At 52.5% G+C, this 17,929-nt stretch overlaps 1 protein-coding gene across 1 annotated transcript; it reads right to left on the minus strand.

The window, feature by feature from the left end:
- Positions 1-16,167: 16,167 nt before the first annotated feature.
- Positions 16,168-17,672, minus strand: LOC138468297 (uncharacterized). Its single transcript, XM_069608787.1, has 2 exons — positions 17,368-17,672; positions 16,168-17,053 (listed from the first exon to the last, which is right to left on the minus strand). Exons 1-2 carry the CDS (start codon positions 17,513-17,515, stop codon positions 16,212-16,214), a joined length of 990 nt encoding a protein of 329 aa, XP_069464888.1. The 5' UTR covers positions 17,516-17,672; the 3' UTR covers positions 16,168-16,211.
- Between the last annotated feature and the right edge of the window lie 257 nt (positions 17,673-17,929).

The following is a 17,929-nucleotide window of genomic DNA, read 5'->3' on the forward strand; positions in this document are numbered from 1 at the left end:
TGTAAAACATCCCTTGCGCCAAATAAGCACTGCAAACATGTTTGAAAGTATAAAACCCAAATGAGCCTCATGAATTTGTTTCAAGCACCGAATAGCTCGCCCTCAAATGTTTCCATTGCCAGAAATCGCAGTGGTATGGTAAAAAATAAAGCCCCTGGAGTCACACATGAGGGGAACGCGCGAGAACGTGAGAGAGGGAGGTGAGAGAAAGGGAGGGCAAAAGAGAGATAGGATAGGGAAGGGGAGGGAAAGAATGTGTGCGAGAGAGGCGGTGAAGAGGGTGGGGTCAAGGAAGCGAGAGCACGAGAGAATGAAAGAGTGAGTGAGGAAGAGAGAGAGAGCAAAGAGAGAGAGCAAGGGCTAGAAAGAGAGCGAACGTCAGGGAGAGGAGAGAAAGAGAGAGGGAAAGAAAAAGAGAGAGAGGGGGATGCGAGGGAGACCAGGAAAATAAAAGCAGAAGCCAAAACACTGGTACGATTACAAGTACCAGTGCAGAGGAGAAATGGCGCGAAGAAAGGGAGTATGGAAAAAGGGGAAATGAAACGTCACTTCTCCAGATCCCAAACGTTTTCACCTGCATATGTGCGCACTAACAGCAGTCCGTTAATCTTCACCCTAATCAATGCTCCTCAGTTGGTGCGTCTAGCTACGAAGTTCCAGGAATTCATCTTTGATGTGCAACATTTGTGCTTTTAGGACATGCTGTTTTACTGGGGTTTTTTTCTCGCTCAGGCATTCGGCTCACGGGTGCTTTAATGGAAGAGTATTTTCTTATTGTACCTTGGTTTACAAACACTGTTTACTTTGGTGTTTTAGTCATTTGTACTATCTTGAAATGCACGATAAGGCTTGAGAAGGCTCTGTATAAACGGAGTCTGTGCTGCTCTTCTAAACTTCCACTAGATGGCAATGTTGGGCCAATTTAGGTGCGCCTGGACGTGCTGGTGCCTGCCTTATATGATATGGCATTTGTAACGCGCCTTTACACAAGTGTTTCAAGGCGTGCCGAGGCAAGGAAGGGGGAACAGAGGGAGGACCGAGACAACGATCCTACTAGCCCAAGTGACATTGAGATTGCACAAGTGAAGGGGAGGAGGGAGGGTGCAGCGCTGTACATGGGATCAGAACACTAACGAGAAGTGCAGCCAACAGGTGGCAGGTGCAAGGGTAAGTGCAGACAGCAGGTGTCCAAAAGTGCATGTAGGGCGACTCTAGGCTTACAGATACAGACCCAAGTGCAAGGGTTGCTGGGAGGCAGTGCGGGTGTGCAAGTGGGCGGGCAGGGACCTGGGCCCGAAATCAGAGTGTAGCCAGGTGGCCTGTACAGTATCAAACAGGAAATCAGCAAGGGAGAGGAGAGCGAAGGCAGAAGCAAAGAGGAAAGTCTTGAGCTGCTTCCGAAACCTAAGATGGTTCTCCTCAAGTTTCATAGAGGCAGGGAGGCTGTTCCAGAGGGAGGCCCCAGCCAAAGAAAGAGATCTACCACCAACTCGTTGCTTGGAGAAGCGACTGACCCTGAGGGAGTTGGATGTGGAGGAGTGAAGAGCTCGAGTAGGAAGGTATTTATGAAGAGAGAGTTGGAGGTATTGAGGACCCAGGCCCCAGAAGGCCTTGTAGACAATCCAGAGGGTCTTGAACTTATCCTTGCAGCCACTGGGAGCCAGTGCAGAGATTTCAGGGCTGGAGAGATATTATCCCTGGATTTAAGGCCAAGGACAAGTCTCGCAGTCCTCTCCTAGATGAGTTGCAGAGGGCGGAGAGTAGAAGCAGGCAGATTTAGGAAGAGGCTGTTGCAGTAGTCCAGCCTAGAGAGAACCGGAGCTGTAAAGACAGTGAGCTTCTGGGGGAAGGAGAGGAAAGGAAGAATACCTCTGAGGAGGTGCAGTTGGTAGTTTGACTTAGAGACTTCAGAGATGTGAGGAGAAAAGAAGAGTGTGGAGTTGAAGATGGCACTGAGGTTCTTAACCTCACAGGTGAGAGCAGGAAGAGGGCCAAGGGAGGCTGGCCAGAGAGTGACAGTAAAGGAGGGTAAAGGTGTGCTGATGAGGAGAATCTCTGTCTTACTAGCATTAAGGCAGAAATTGTTGGCGCCACACCACTCTTGGATAGCAGACAGTCAGAGATGAGAGAAGGAGAAGAGGTGGCAGAGGGGAGCCTGAATACGAGCTGTCATCGACATAGCACTGAAAGTTGGAGCAGAGAGCGGCAGTGAGCGAGAGGTGCCAGGTATTGGTTGAACAGCCAGGGAGACAGATTAGACACCCAAGGAACACCACAGGTAGAAAGTGAGATAGAGGAAAGGAAGGACCCAAGTTGGACCTGGGAGGGTCAATCAAAGAGGAAGGAGTTCAGCCAGGCCACGGCCTGATCTGTGACACCCAGGTTATCACAGAGACGGTTGAGCAGGATGGTTGACCGTTTCAAAGGCAGAAGAGAGATCGAGTGAGATGAGAACAGAGGGGAGATTAGAATCAAGGTTGGAGAGCAGGTCTTCACAGATGATCAGGAGAGCAGTTTCCGTGATTCTGGGAGCTCTGAAGCCAGACTGATGGTCATGGAGACAACCAACAGATTCTGTGTGAAGATTAAGCTGGGAGAGGGCCAGCTTTTCCAGGAGTTTGCCCAGGAAAGGAGTGATGGAGATGGGGTGATAGCTGGGCAGGAGGGGATGGCTGAGGGTTTCTTGAGAAGTGGGGGCACAAGAGAGTGCTTCAGGGGGGAAGGGAAGGCTCCAGTGAAAAAGGAGTGGTTGCAGAAGTCAGCCAGAGCAGGAGCAAGGGTGTCAGGGAAAAACCTGTTTTGACGAGACTTTCATAGATCAGACTTGTCTAGAAACCTTGTCAGGGGAGAAGAGAGGAAAGGAGGAGAAAGAGGGAGGGGAGGTGGCCACAGGGGGGCCAGAGGTTAGAGGAGAGAATAGAGGGAGGAGGAGGAGACGACACGAGGGTGGACAGGATGTCCTGGGTTTTAGAGATGAAATGAGAAGCCAGGGCCGTGCAGAGGGCCTGGAAGATTACAGGAGAGGTAGAGACTTCAGCAGGATTGGCAAGCTCCTTGCAGATTTTAAAGAGTTCGGCCAAGTTGTTAGATGTCACAGAGATGCAGGCTTGGATGTGGGCTCTCTTCTTAGTGTGGACAGAGAGCCGGTATTGCCTTTGGAGCAGGCGGCAGGCCAGTTTGTCAGAGGATGCACAGGAAGCACGCCATTTCCTCTCAGCCATCCTGCACTTGCTTTTAAGGGTGATGAGGTGAGGGGGCGTGGCTACGAGAGCCATGTAGGAGGACGCGTTCTGGAGGAGCTCCCGAGATCCTGCAATGATCCGGGCAAACAAGTGCATTAGGATGGACCGCTGACCACCGACGAATACATGCCGGTGTGTGAATGTGTGGGCTACGCATGGTGAAATTCTGGATGGTGCAGGAGTGACGACAACGGAGATCGGTGCGGATGAGATAAGGACACCGGGGACGCAGGACGACACAAAATGGCCAACCAGGGTCCGGAACAAAGGAAGAAGTGAGCTGAACAGTGACCCAGCGGAGGAGGCGCACTGCGCGCACATTTGTCATTTGAGCAGACTACAGATTCCCTGGGTCATGTCGAATAGGACGGTGCGGCCGAAGGCGAAACAGCCCACCCTGGATGACTTCACTAGGACGTCCCCGGGCCAGGACACCACCAAGAGCAAGGATGCGCTGGCCGCGAGCGGCACGATGACTTCAGGCGCCAACCAAGAAATCCTGGCGGCGATTGCAGACCTAAGGGCAGCCTGGGAATCTAAGCTTGAACTGGCCGTCACCGAACTAAAAACGGCGCTGGACCTCAAGGTCGGAGAGGTTCAAGAAGACGTTAACCTGCTCCGACAGGATGTCAGGGCCTTGGCGGAGCGCACAGAGTCCCTTGAGAAGGAAGTCGGCCCGAATACTGCGGATTGCGCCTCCCATAAAGCCGACTTGCACGCCCTGATACAAAGAGTGGGCAACCTGGAGAGCAGAGCGGAGGAGGCGGAAGGACGAGCCCGTCGCAATAACATCCGCATCGTGGGCCTGCCGGAGGGGATGGAGGGCCATGACCCTACGGAATTCATTGAATCCATGTTATTACAAGAGATACCCGGAGGAGCCCTATCCCAAGGATTTGCAGTAGAGAGGGCACACAGAGCCCTAACGAGGAGGCCGCCGCCGGGGAACCCGCCTAGGCCTATCATCGCTAAAATTCTCAACTACCGCGACCGGGAGAGGATGCTGGAACACTTTCGAAAAGGAGGAACGATCATACGAGGAGCGGCAAACATCACGGCTTATCCGGATTATACCCTGACTGTACAGCGCAGCCGCATGAATTTCGGGTCAGTAAAGCGGAGACTGAGAGAGGCGGGCCACAAATATATGTTACTTTATCCCGCAAAATTGAAGGTCATTCATGCACATAAAACTCTGTTTTTTGAGAACCCGGAGGATGCCATGGGATGGTTCGATGCACAAGGATGCCCCCAGGAGTCAGAAGTTCGGACGAGGAAGGGCTCGGAAGAGATACGGGAGGCATGAAAATGGCGTCGCAAGATGGCGTGGCACGTGGGACTTGAATATAGTTGTTTGTGAAGCTTTCGGTAGAGAAGGTCAGATGATTGCACTGTTTGTCATGGGCACTGTGATTAATGTTTACTTAACGGGAGCCTTACGGAACGATTCTTCTTACCCCACGATAGCTTTAGTTGGGTGGCCATTAGGGCGACCTCACCCTACTGAGCTCTGTGCATCGATCAGTGCTTGCGGGGCTAGATGTGGGGGGTTCCTGAGCTCCGAAGCTGGAGCTGGGCAGCAGTTGGGGTGTGTGATGTTGGGGAAGGGACGGGGGGGAGGGGAGGGAAGTTGGGGTTTTGCTGTGTACATAGTTAAAGGGGGTTTGAGCTGGTACGAGGAGCTACTAGAACGAGAGGCTATCTGTATCACGTGGGCAAAGGGGAGTCGCTACATGGGAAGCAGGAAGATACGCATGTGCCATGGGAGACCTTAAGATCGTCACCTGGAATGTCAGGGGACTTAACAGCTATTTAAAAAGGAACAAGGTCATGATGTACCTTAAAAGACAGAGGATTGACATTGCGCTGCTGCAGGAGACGCACCTGACCCAACAGAAGTTGGAACTGGTGGGGAAAAAGTGGAGAGGCACAGTAGTGGGCTCTCCGTACTCTGCCTATGCTAGGGGAGTGCTGATCTGGGTGGCACCGCATGTTCCGCTCAGACTCATACAGGAGGTGGTGGACACGGAGGGCAGGCTGGTCATGCTGAGGGCCTTGGTAGAGAACAAAGAGGTGTGCATTATCAATACATATGCCCCCAACCAAAACACTGCCACGTACTTCAGAACCCTATGTACCCACCTGGGCGCGTGTGTGGGGGTAGCGATTATTTGGGGAGGGGACTTTAACTGCGTGCTCGACCCAAAGGCAGACAGGTCTGATGAGAAGATTGATCGACCCACCCCGGCGACCAGGGTATTACAGGTGTTACTGGAGGACTTTGGGTTGGCGGATGTTTGGAGACTGAAACACCCTAATGCCACGCAGTACTCTCACTACTCTGCTCCGCAGCACTTACATACGAGATTGGATTATTTTTTTGCCACGCCAGATGTGGTGATAGAGATCACCCAAATAGAATATAGAGCAAGGGTCCTGTCGGACCACTCGCCCCTGGTGCTGACCTGGCAGTACTGTTGCCCTAGGGCGCGGATACCTACGTGGCGCCTCCGTGCGGAGGCGCTTAGAGACTCAGTCTTCAGGGAGGACATCAGGGATGCGATCTTGCAGTACTTTGAGGTGAACACGGGCAGTGTGGATTCAGCGAGCACACTCTGGGATGCTTTCAAGGTTGTGTTGCGGGGTACTGCCATTTCCAAGTCAAAGGGCCTGCAAGGTGGGGTCCTGACAGAACTAGAGAAGGCGGAGAAGCAACTGGAGCGCGAAAGCGACAGGGCAGGAGGGGACGCAGAACTAGTACTCGGGCTGCAGCAAAGGTGTGCGGAGCTTTGGGAAAGGCTCTGCAACCTTAACTATAGAAAATATGTCGAGAGGCAACATGCGGGTGGGGACAAAACTGGCCGCTTGCTGGCGTGGTTATATAAGAGCGAAACCCCCAGGCCCCGATTAGGATAATAACTACAGAGAACGGGGAGGAGGTTGACACCCAGGAAGGAGTCAATGAGGCATTTTTTGACTATTACAGAATACTATATGAGGGCAGGGGAGGGGAAAACCAGGAAGAGATCAGAGAAACATTGAAAGACATGGAACTACCTAGGATTAGTGACGAAGAAAGGGAGGAACTAGACGCACCTATTACCCTGGATGAACTAGAGGAGATGGTGAAACAGCTGCCCACCTGCAAGACCCCGGGCACGGACGGATTCCCGAGCTAGTTTTATAAAGTATATAGGGCAGAGGTACTCCCCCCTATGCTAGAGATGTTTAATGAGTCTTTTGAGAAGGGTCGGCTACCGGATACGCTTAGAGAAGCACTAATCGTACCGCTCCCCAAGGCCAACAGACCGGGGCATTGTTGCGGCTCGTATAGGCCGCTGTCAATGTTGAACCAGGACAGCAAGATCCTGACGGCGGTCCTAGCTAATAGGCTACGAAGGGTCATCAGTAAATTGATACACCCGGATCAGACAGGCTATGTCCCCAATAGAAATATAACTCACAACCACAGGCGACTCCACCGGGTGATTGAAGAGGGGAACAGAAGCGATGAAGAGATGGTGGTGGTGTCCCTAGACGCAGTCAAGGCTTTTGATTCGGTGAGGTGGCCATGGTTGCTGGCGGCCCTGGAGGAATACGGGATGGGGCCGGGTTACGTTAGGTGGGCGGAATTGTTGTACAGCGAACCACTGGCCAGAGAGCGCACGGGATCAGTGATATCTAAGAGGTGGCAACTCAGTAGAGGCACCAGACAAGGGTGCCCCTGGTCCCCGATGTTATACATTCTAGCCCTGGAGCCTTTAGCAGTGTACCTCAGTCAACAATATGACCTGGTTGGCATTGAAGTGGGAGGAGAGAAACACCTAATATCCTTATATGCTGACGATTTGTTATTGTATTTAAAATATCCGGAGGAAAATCTCCAGTACATTCTAGAGGTCAAAGAAAAGTATGCGGAACTGTCCAGCATAGCGGTAAACCCCCGAAAATCGAGCATGTTTCCATTAGGGAGCTACACAGGAGTCCCTCTGGAACGATTGCCAGTGTTGTACCGTGCCTTGGGCAGCTGATTCTTTCCGCTACCTCGGAATAGATGTATATCACACTGTGGAGGGGGAACACTTGCATAATACCGAGGTGGCTGTGAAGAAAATCCGCACGAACATGAAGTTTTGGGAGAAGCTGCCGCTGGCGATGATGGGGCGGGGGGCGATGCTCAAGATGGTGGTCCTGCCTAGGCTGTTGCACTTTTTCAGTAATATACCATACCTGATACCCAAGAAGTTCTTTGCCAAACTTAGCAGCATGTGTAGGGACTTCCTGTGGCACGGCACCCGCAATAGAGTGGCGCTATGGAAGCTACAGAACTTCCATGATAAAGGGGGCATCAAGCTGCCGAACTTTAAGGCCTATTATGTAGCCAGCCAATTGCAATATGTAACTAAATGGCTTTCTGATGAAGAAACTCCTGAATCTAGGCTGGTTGGGCAGGACTGCGCCCCGTTTTACCTAAAAGAGATCATCTGGGTTCCTAGACTTGAACTGAATGAACGCCCGAGTATGTTGTTGCTTGGGTGGAAGATGTGGCGCAGAGCATGCCAATTGATGGAGAGCCCGTACCCGTGTTCCCCACAGGTGCCGCTAGTTGCCTTAACTAAGGGTTAACTTAGGATGATAATAAGGACCTGTTGGGAATCGGTTGGGCTGGCCACATTGGGAGATATATGGCAAGAAGGGGCTATTAAAGAATTCGAAGACCTGGGAGAAGAGACACGGTTGCATGGGGGTCAATATGTTACGTATTTTAGGCTGGTGCAGACCATCCGTAAAACCTGGCCGGAGACTGTGCTGGCGGCAGAACCAGACGCTCTAATTGGAACGATATATGACATATCGGAGGGAGGGCACGAGATCTCTAGACTATACGAGGTGGTGATGACCCGGGTGGGGAAGGACTTGATGGACTTGAGGTTGGACTGGGAAGCGGAGGTGGGGGCGCAGTTGACCGATGGGATGTGGGAACGGGCCATGGGATACCATAAGAAAGTGTCCAGGAATGCTAGATTGCAGCAAATTCAGCTATACATTACGCATAGAGCCTATATGACCCCGAAAAGAATATCCAAGTTTGCGAACGCAGGAAGACAAGCATGTCCGAAATGCGATGAGGAAGACGCAGACATGACACACATGTTCTGGTCCTGCCCAGTGATTGAAGCTTTTTGGGGGGAAGTGGCACAGAAACTAGCAGACAAAGGGGTCCCGCTACACATAGATACGGCCTGGGCCTGCCTGCTGGGAGGGTTTCCCAGACCACGGAACACTAAACATCTTGGGAAACTGAGGGACCTGGCGTATGTGCTTGCTAAAAGAAGGATAGCAATGAGCTGGAAGCAATGCCACAAGCTACGGATAGAGGTATGGTGGCGGGACTTGCAAAAATGGGCGGAGGCTGAAACGGTGGTATGGCAGGAGGCATGTAGCAATTGCGGGGAGGAAGATGTAGGTAACCTGACGGCTTGGAGGATGTTAATTACAGGACTGTTTGGCACGGCAGTGGATCCTGCAGCTTCGGAAGGAAGCGACACCCAGCCACACGTAGCGGATACGAACCGAAAGGTTGATAAGCTCTTGAGCGGGGGGAGGGGATTGGGGAGCAGTAACGGGTGTTAATTGATGTTTACGGTTCTATTGTACTTAATGCTGCAAGTTTGGTTTGTATTGTTTATTCTCAAAATAAAAAATTCTTTAAAAAAAAAAAAAAAAAAAGGGTGACGAGGTCAAAGTCATACCAGGAGCTGCACTTGGCTTTCAGCTTCAAGCGGATCCTCATGACAGTGGAAAGAACATCAAGAGTATCAGAGATAGAAGAGTGTAGCATGGAAAGGGCTGTGTCAGGATGTGAGTCAGCTAGAGGAGGCAGAGGGAGAGAGAAGTTGGTGGCGAAAGATAGTCCCTAGCCCAGCTGGCCGCTGCCAACAGGGCATGCCGAAAGGGCATCTGTGGCAAAACAGCTGTGCCAGAACATCGGGTGCCGAACAGCTTGCGCCCAAAACTCTGCTCCGAATGCGGCACCAGGTGCTGCCCACTGTACTACATTAGCAAATATGGCTGTTCGTGGCCAGGTCAGACACTAACTGTCCCATTTAGGCAGGTCAGTCGGCAGAGGATCCCGCTGCAGAGAGCAGTTCAATCAGCAGGCCACAAGCACATCCTAGTAAGTAGCTGTTTTGGTGGCTCTACGTGATTTCACTGCATTGCAAAATTTCGAATTCGAAATGAACACTGCAGTAAATAATGCATGATTCCAGGCGCATTCTCCTACTCCCCGCACCAACTCTAACTATTTACCTTGTTGTGTGCCGCCGACTCCCCCATCTCCCTGCAACGCCGGTCCCCTTCACTTACCTGGTTGGGAACCGGTGCCGCAGAGTCCTTTTTTTTCACACCTTTACTGGACACGAAGCGGGACTCTCCCACAACCCCCGCTACCCTTGTTCACTACAGTGGTGTCGTATGGTGAATTTGATTGAAATTTGATGCTGTATGAAATTTTTGTACAGCCTAAATTCGATCAAATCCACCATACTTTTTTAATCGAGATATTTGGGTAGTACCCTTTTGGTTAGGTACCTGCTGTAGAGTTTTTTGTGTGCAAGACGCTGGTCACAGATTTAAATCCTAGCAACATAGTTTCCAACAGGATCCATTCCATTCTGTAAGTGCTTATCCAGTCCTGTTTTTTTCTTTGCATTTTGGACAGGGGGTCGCCTACTGCCTGTTCAGCCATCCCCCTCAACAAGCCCCAGCTTAATTGCTTAATGGGCTGCCGGCGACCCCCCACTACCAGGGTGTGAGGGTGATGATCCCTGCGTCTCTTATATAAAGGGATGTCTGCTGGGCTACAGCGCCACTGTTTTCATCCTTAATGGTGGGGTCAACACCTGCCATGCATCCCTTTGCAGGGATCATGAACCTCGCATCTCAGGGTGCGAGAGTGATGATCCCTGCATCTCTTTCATAAAGGTATGCCTGCCGGGGGACAGCGCCACCTGTTTTCATCCTTAATGGTGGCGCTGCCCCTCGCCAGGCATTGCATTAACTAAGAGATGCAGCAATCACCCTAGGGCAGTAGCATTCAAACTGTGGGGCGCACCCCCGCATGGGGCTGCAGGTGCAACCCTGGGGGGGCGTAAGAACCCAGCATGAAAGGTTAAAAATGTTTTGTAAGAAATGGTATGGGGCGGATCACATGGTTGGGCTCAAGCATGAAACTGTCTTAGGCACCGATGTAAAAGTGGCCTGCAGTTTTAAATGGATATTCATTCCTTTAGTCACAGACTATTTCAGTAGTACCCAAGGGGGTGCTTTGTGTCAAAATGTAAGTAAATCGTGATATTTAAAGACTATTTATTCATCAACAATGGTCAAAATGACTAACTGCATAGTGAAGTAACTCATCAAACTGGCCCACATTGGCCAAAAAGGTGGTCCATTTTGACTGGCCCTTACTAGCATTTGGTACAGGCATTGCCCTATTGCCTTATAGGCCAGTCCAAGCCTGGCGTCTCATCCATAATGGCGAGGGGGCGCCCACCCAGTGCGCCCCTACCCATTATGGTGGAGCTAAGGAGCTGAGGGAGTGCTCCTGGACTGGCTGAACTGTCAAAGGGAAGCACTATTTTCCTTTGCCAGTTCAGTTTAGTTCCCCAGCCGCACATGCTCACTGAGCCATGCAAGGCTGGGGGCGTTTTGCTTTGCCAGCCTTGCCTAGTGCATTGGAAATGCTGGCTGGGGCACTGCATGTCTGTATGTGCGAGGGGCAGCTCCCGCGCCTCCTCGCACATACGAACAGAGCAGCCTGGAGCAGGGCGTTTCAGCACCCACACGCAGGCAACATTTTATTTTATTTAAACATGTGTATGGGTGCATGTATGCTTGTGTTATGAGGTTATGAGAGAGTGTATGGTGATGGATGCTCGCGTGAATGATAGAGTGATTGCTGTATGGATGTGTCTGTTAGTTTGTTTTGGTCCGTTGAGCTGATTTTGGCAAGTGGTGGATAGAGGGTGGAAGGAGGGTTGTACAACAAAGGCATTTTAAAAATGCTTAAATGCCTTTGTTGCCCAATACCCCTACCCACCTGCCAAAATTAGCTCTCCTTCTGAGGTGCTGTGGAGCCCAGGGGACAGGGATTGTATTTTTTTACTGTATTTCTATCATAGATGTCCAGTCAAAAATACCATGCTTTCCACCCTGGTACCCCAGCGCCTTGCATACACACATAATCATGTTGATTGTGTTAGGCCCGGTGGGGCCCAGGGGACAGGGATGTTATCTTTTTACTGGACATCTATCATAGATGTCCAGTAAAAAATGTCATGCCTGCCCCCTTGGCCCCCTAGCACCAATTGCAAACAGTTTGGCTATTTACCAATTTTTTTTTTTTACAGTATGCTCTATAATGCTACATTTTAACCAATTATTTAAAAAAAAAGATCACTGGGGAAAACCCCCATGGACCCCCCCCTTCGATTGCTTCGGGCTCCATCACTGCGCTCAGTCGCTGTGGCATTTTTGGGGGAAAAAGTTATGCCCCTCCACTTAAAAAAATCACCAGCCGTCACTGGCCCTCAGACTGTGTTGGGAACGGGATGGGGGAGCCCAGGGACTGTTGTGGGAGCAGGATGGGCGGGAACCATGGGATAGTGGTTGGAGCAGGGTGGGGAGAGCCCAGGGTGTGTGATGGGGTGGGGAGAGCCCAGGGACTGGGTAGGAGTGGGATGAGGGAGCCCAGCGACTGTGATGGGAGCAGGTGACGGCGCACAATACATACTGTCCATTTGGCATTTTTCAGGGGGCTCAGCCTGCCCAAATTTTGCTCAGGGGGGACCCCAGGCCAGAAAAGTGTGAAGACCACTGCCCTAGGGTGATTGCTGCATCTGTTAGTTAAAGGGATGCCTGGTGGGGGCTGACCCAACCATTAAGGATGAAATGTTGAGGCCGCTGGACACCAATGCCTATTTCTGAATCCTGAAGCTCCTGCAAATGAGAGAGAGCTTCAGGCTTTAGACCAAAAGGCTGCCACCAGCCGCTCACCGAGGTGGCTTTGGACGAGATGGTGTTTTCAGCACCATTTACTGTTCCACCACGCACGGCCGTGCGTCCTTCAGCACTCTAGTCTTTCACCTCTGATTCTCCAGACGTCAAAACCGCCACACATTCCGGCAGCGGCGCGTTGCTCCCCTCTACTACCTTCTGTGGGTTAGACGATGTGTTCTGCTGTGTGTTTTTCTTCATTCTTTTTCCTTCCTTGCTGGACATCCCCACAGCTGGTTCCCACGCCGGCATACTTTCTTTTGATCTCTGCCTTCTCTCCCCGCTGGCTCCCTTGCCGGCATACTTTCTCTGGATCTCTGCCTTCTTTCCCCGCTGGCTCTCGCACCAGCATACTTACTTTGGATTTCCCTTCTACCTTGTTGTTTCCCACACTCACTTGCCTCTTTGGTGATCTCACTGTACTTTGCTGCCCTTGAGTTTCCTGGCATCACTTGGCCTCACAATCCTTCTCACTGCTGGCCACGCGCCTGGCGGTATCTTTGAGAGTCACACACGCTCTTGCTCCAGTGCCTACCAGCCTTTCAGTGGACTCCCCCATTTCTGTGCTTCCGTCCCTTGGTTGATGCTCCTTGGCTTTCCACTGGTCTTCCCCGTTTCCTATTGGAGTCTACAAATTTTTCTCTTATTTTCTCACCTGCAAGTAATCCAAGACCCGGTTACCAGCTTCCTTCAGGGTGCCCTAATCTACCTGCAGTCTTCAACCTACATCCACGACTTGCAATACTCCTCCTTCTGATACCATCGCTATACTTCTACAGGACACTCTGTGTTGGAGAAGGTTTTTTTTTTTGGCCTACCACTCTTTTTTTTACCTTAAAGGGTCCTTTCGGACAGGGGCCTATTGCTTGGGATATAGCCTTACAGGCATAGTGGCTTCTCCCCAAGATCGGCCATACCTCTTTGAGGATCGCAAAACTTTGAGGAAGAAGGGAACCCCTCCACTGCTGGAAGAGACCACTTTGCACCCAAATTCAGATGACTCAGGTGAGGAAGAGGAGGTTGGATCAGACGTCATTGACAAATGCTTTGGCTTCTAGCAGCCTCGCCTTTTCTTCCACAATGGTGGCACTGGCTCACGGGTGTCTCTTGGTTAAAGGTATACCTCTCAGGTGCCAGTGCCAACATTATGAAGAAAATACCTTTTTTTCTAAAGCCTGAAGCTCTCATACATGAGTGAGAGCTTCAGGCTTTAAGAAGGAAAGGCTTGGCCTCTAGCGGCCACATCGGCTGGGACGACGAGGGGACATTAGCGAGCCACAGCAGGGCCCATTCAAGAACTATTTGTCTGAGACTGCCTGGGCTCTGCCCCGGGCCACTTAAAGCCTTAGGGCCTCATTACGACCCTGGCGCTAAGCGAAAAACGATGGCGGTAAATGCTTACCGCCATCGTTTTCCGCCAGGTCCGATCATGACCCGTGACCGTTAACTACGATGCCAATAGCGGCATCGTAGTTAACGCTGCCGCAAACTGCGCTAAGGGTGCGCGCACGCGACCGCCCACACCGTACTTAGCGCCATGGCGGAAAGGCACGCAAATGCCGACCCAAGCGGACATGCACCTAACGCCATCATTGAGGCCGCTAAGTACCTTACCGCCATGGTGCAAATAACGCCATCGCGAACCAACCGTAAAGGGCCAATTCAAGTGAATGCAGCTGCCACAGGTGCACAGAAACAGCACAGGTGAAGGCAATACAGACTCAGGGGAGTATAAAAAGAGCACACCCCACCCCTACCCACACCCAGTCACACTCCACAATGATGCCAATACGACTAGCAATGTTGGGGCTGGAGGACCTGATAGCAATGCATGTGCTACTACAACAGCAACAGCAACAACAACAACAACAGGCAGCACAGAGGAGACGCAGGAGGAGAAGGAGGGCAAGGCAGGCCCAGCAAGCCCCACCAGCACAGCCAGTGCCACCACGCAGGCAGCCCCCAATCCCACGCATCAGAGCCAATCCAAACAACCTCACTGCTGAGCAGATCCACACCCTGTACCGTTTGGACAGGGACACCATCACCGCCATCGTAGACATGACACACAACGACATCGTCAGCATGATAGAAAGTCCAACCGCCATCCCCCCCCTACTGAAGGTAGTGGCTGTACTCCACTTCCTGGCCACAGGCACCTACCAGCACACAGTGGGGCACCTGCATGGCATTTCACAACCATTATTCTCACGAACACTCATCCAAGTGCTTGATGCCCTCCTCAAGCACACAGACGACCACATCTCATTACCACGGACTGCCCAGGAGATTGCAAACACCAAAGTGGGTTTCCATGCACTAGCCAGCATACCCGGTTGCATTGGTGCCATCGACTGCACCCATGTGGAATTGGTGGTTCCACGTGCCATGGAGGTACCGTACCGCAACCGGAAACAGTTCCACTCTATCAACGTGCAAATGGTCTGTGACTCCAACAAGATCATCACACATTGTTGTGCCCGATTCCCCGGATCAACCCATGATTCCATGATCCTGAGGAACTCCACAATACCACGCTACATGGAGCGACATGCAGGCCCAAGATCCTGGCTACTCGGTGAGTGCTATGTCATGGAAGTGGGCATGGGAATGACGTACCAGTGCATACTCCACCTGGCAGAAAGGGGGGGGGGGATGATGCATACTCCACCTGGCTGAAAGGGGGGGGGGGATGATGCATACTCCACCTGGCTGAAAGGGGGGGGGGGGATGATGCATACTCCACCTGGCTGAAAGGGGGGGGGGGATGATGCATACTCCACCTGGCTGTGAGTAACACAGAGAACGGATACAGAGGAAGGCCACTCACAATGCACTAAACCCCTCTGCATACATAGGGTGATGGCATGCTAAACAGGCCATGGCAGCAATGGGCATATACTGGTTGCATAGTGTGAATCAATTAGTGCATGTAGAAGTGAGCCAAGGTAACAGTTCCATGCCAGCCATGGTGGGACATCATGTTCCTGGACAGACAACATGACTGACACATACATTCTCGCCTACATACAGGTGATGCAGCCTACCCCCTGAAGAGGTGGCTCCTCACGCCAGTCCGGAACCCGCAGAACCAGCACGAGGAGGACTACAACCGTGCACATACACGTACTCGTGTGGTCATAGAGCAGACATTCGGCCTCCTGAAGGCACGGTTCCGAAGCCTCAGCAGGTCTGGTGGGGCACTCCTGTATGGCCATGAGAAGGTGGCAAAGATCGTCATGGCATGTGTCATGCTGCACAATATGTGCGTCAGACGGAATGTGCCCCTGCCCCCTGACGCAGAACTGCAACCACCTGACGATGAGGATGAGGATGAGGAGGGTGCAGAAGGGGCGCCACCACATGGAGGAGGCGATGCACAGGAGGGGCGTGCCATGCGCCAAAGTATCATCAACCACTGCTTCTAGCACACACGGCTGGTGTTCATCGCATGGAGACAGCACTTGGGGCACTGTGTGACTCTGGGGCATGCACACTGAGGACTGGACACCAATAAAGCACACATACGCAATGAAAATGTCCACACGTTTCCTTTTGTGAAACGAATAAACTGTATTTGAACTATGTACTGTCGTGTCACACCCCCTCCCACCTCCCACCTCCCCCCTGCACACCCCCCCCCCCAAACTCCCCCCTTAACTCCCCAACACACCACCCCGCCACCCCCCTGCACACCCCAACACACCCCCTCCCACCTCCCACCTCCCCCCTGCACACACCCCCCCCAAACTCCCCCCTTAACTCCCCAACACACCACCCCGCCACCCCCCTGCACACCCCAACACACCCACTCCCCCCTCCACCCTCCCCCCCCCCTGGAATCCCAACAAAGGTGTGAGTTGGTCTGTGCAGCAGTGTCAGTAGTAGGATTCCTACACTGTCCGGCCACTATTGGCAGCCCCCTCCACTGGCCCCCGGGGCACCCCTGCCTGTGCTGCGGAGGTTCCTCCCCGATCGGCGGATGGGGCTGCTCGGTGTCGAGCTGGCAACCGAGGAGGATCCTGCCTGCTCATTTGGACGCATGGCCCGTATTGTCTGCACAAGGTCAGTGATGGCGTGCCGCACAGCAGCTAGTTCCGCGCAGATGTCCTTTGTGGACGACTCTATAGCTGCCTTCACAGTCTCAGCACATTTATCCATTGCTGCACTTGACCCCCCACATTCAGCAACATGTTCTTCGAGCAGCGAGGAAAGTTGCTGCTGCCGGGTGGCAATCGCCTCCAGAGAATGGTTGGGATTCTGGGCCATGGCTAATGGCAGTGGCATTCCCATTGGGCTGATCTGCCCCTGCAGCGGGGATGGAGTGGCTGGCCAATCGTCATCCTCTGGCTGACCCTGTGTGGCATCCACATGCGGGCTGCTTAGGGACAGGTAGGGGGAATGAGGGTGGCCTGTGGGGCTCCTGACATCACTCTCCTCAAAGGTCCCTGCTTCACTATCGGAGGAGGCAGCAATGGCAGCAGTCTCCCCAAGTGTGCTGCTTGCAGCAGAGGCTGTGGCTTCTGTGGGCATGATTGGTGTGATGTCTGCTGCTGCTGCTGCTGCTGCTGTACTGCCTGCTGGGGTGGCTGTCTGTGCCCTGTCCTGTTTCCCTTGCATGGATTTTGCCTGCTGTGGTGTTTTCCTCGGGACGACAGAGGTGGAGGGTTGTGGCGTTGGCACAGTTGGCCTGGCCCTCTTGGTGGGTGTGGAGGCTGTGGTGTCCTCTTCCTCAAGGTCGGAATTTGAGCCTGTGGTGGGACAGAGGAGGGAGAGTGTTATTGATGGGTCTGCGGACATTGGCCGGGCATTGTTGCGACTGGCATCTCATCAGTTAGTACATGTGGCACATTTCATGCAGGGGAAAAAAGTTGACTCCCTTTTGTGTGGAAGTAGCATGGAGGTATGTGGGTGCCTGCAGTTAGGGTGTGCATGCTGCATGTGTACAGGGTGCAGATCGGATGTATCTGTGGGCAGTCTCCTGCTGATGTGTTGCATTCACACTATGGGCCAACATTGTACTTCACATGAATGGACTTTGCATGCCTTGATTTGAGCCACCTACCTGCATCGCCCGATGTCGGGGCTCCTCTCTCCATTCCTCCTACTCCTTCAATGCTCTGCATTCCGATTGTGGAGGCACAGATTTCCTCCCATGGCTGCAATTTTATAGGGGACTCCGATCCTCCCCCAGTTGCCATTGCCAGGTTCATGTTGGCTGATAGTATGCTCCTGACTCTGAGCCGGAGATCGTCCCACCGCTTGCGGCACTGTTTGACATTGCGGGGTGTCGTTCCCACGGCACTGACCCGCTGAGCTACCAGTGCCCATATGGCCTTCTTCTTGGTTATGGCCGGTCTTGTCAGTTGGTTGGAGAAAACCACTGCAGCGTTCTCCTGTAGGGTCTCCGCTAGAATGGTGAGCTCCTCTCTGGAGAAGCGGTCTTGCCGCTGGCGGTCACAGGCTTTTTTCAAAACTTTCGGCATCTTCCTGCAGGTAGAAGGTTGAAGCCGGTATTGGCGGGGTCTCAGGCTCGGATGTCCAGTGGTTTCGGAGGATGGCAATGGATTGTGTTTTTAAAGATGGCCGCCGTGCTCTTTCCCGTTCCGCCGCGGTGACGCTACTTC

Source organism: Ambystoma mexicanum, chromosome 4q, assembly GCF_040938575.1.
Source record: "Ambystoma mexicanum isolate Mex_15411 chromosome 4q, UKY_AmexF1_1, whole genome shotgun sequence".
Classification (NCBI taxonomy): domain Eukaryota; kingdom Metazoa; phylum Chordata; class Amphibia; order Caudata; family Ambystomatidae; genus Ambystoma; species Ambystoma mexicanum.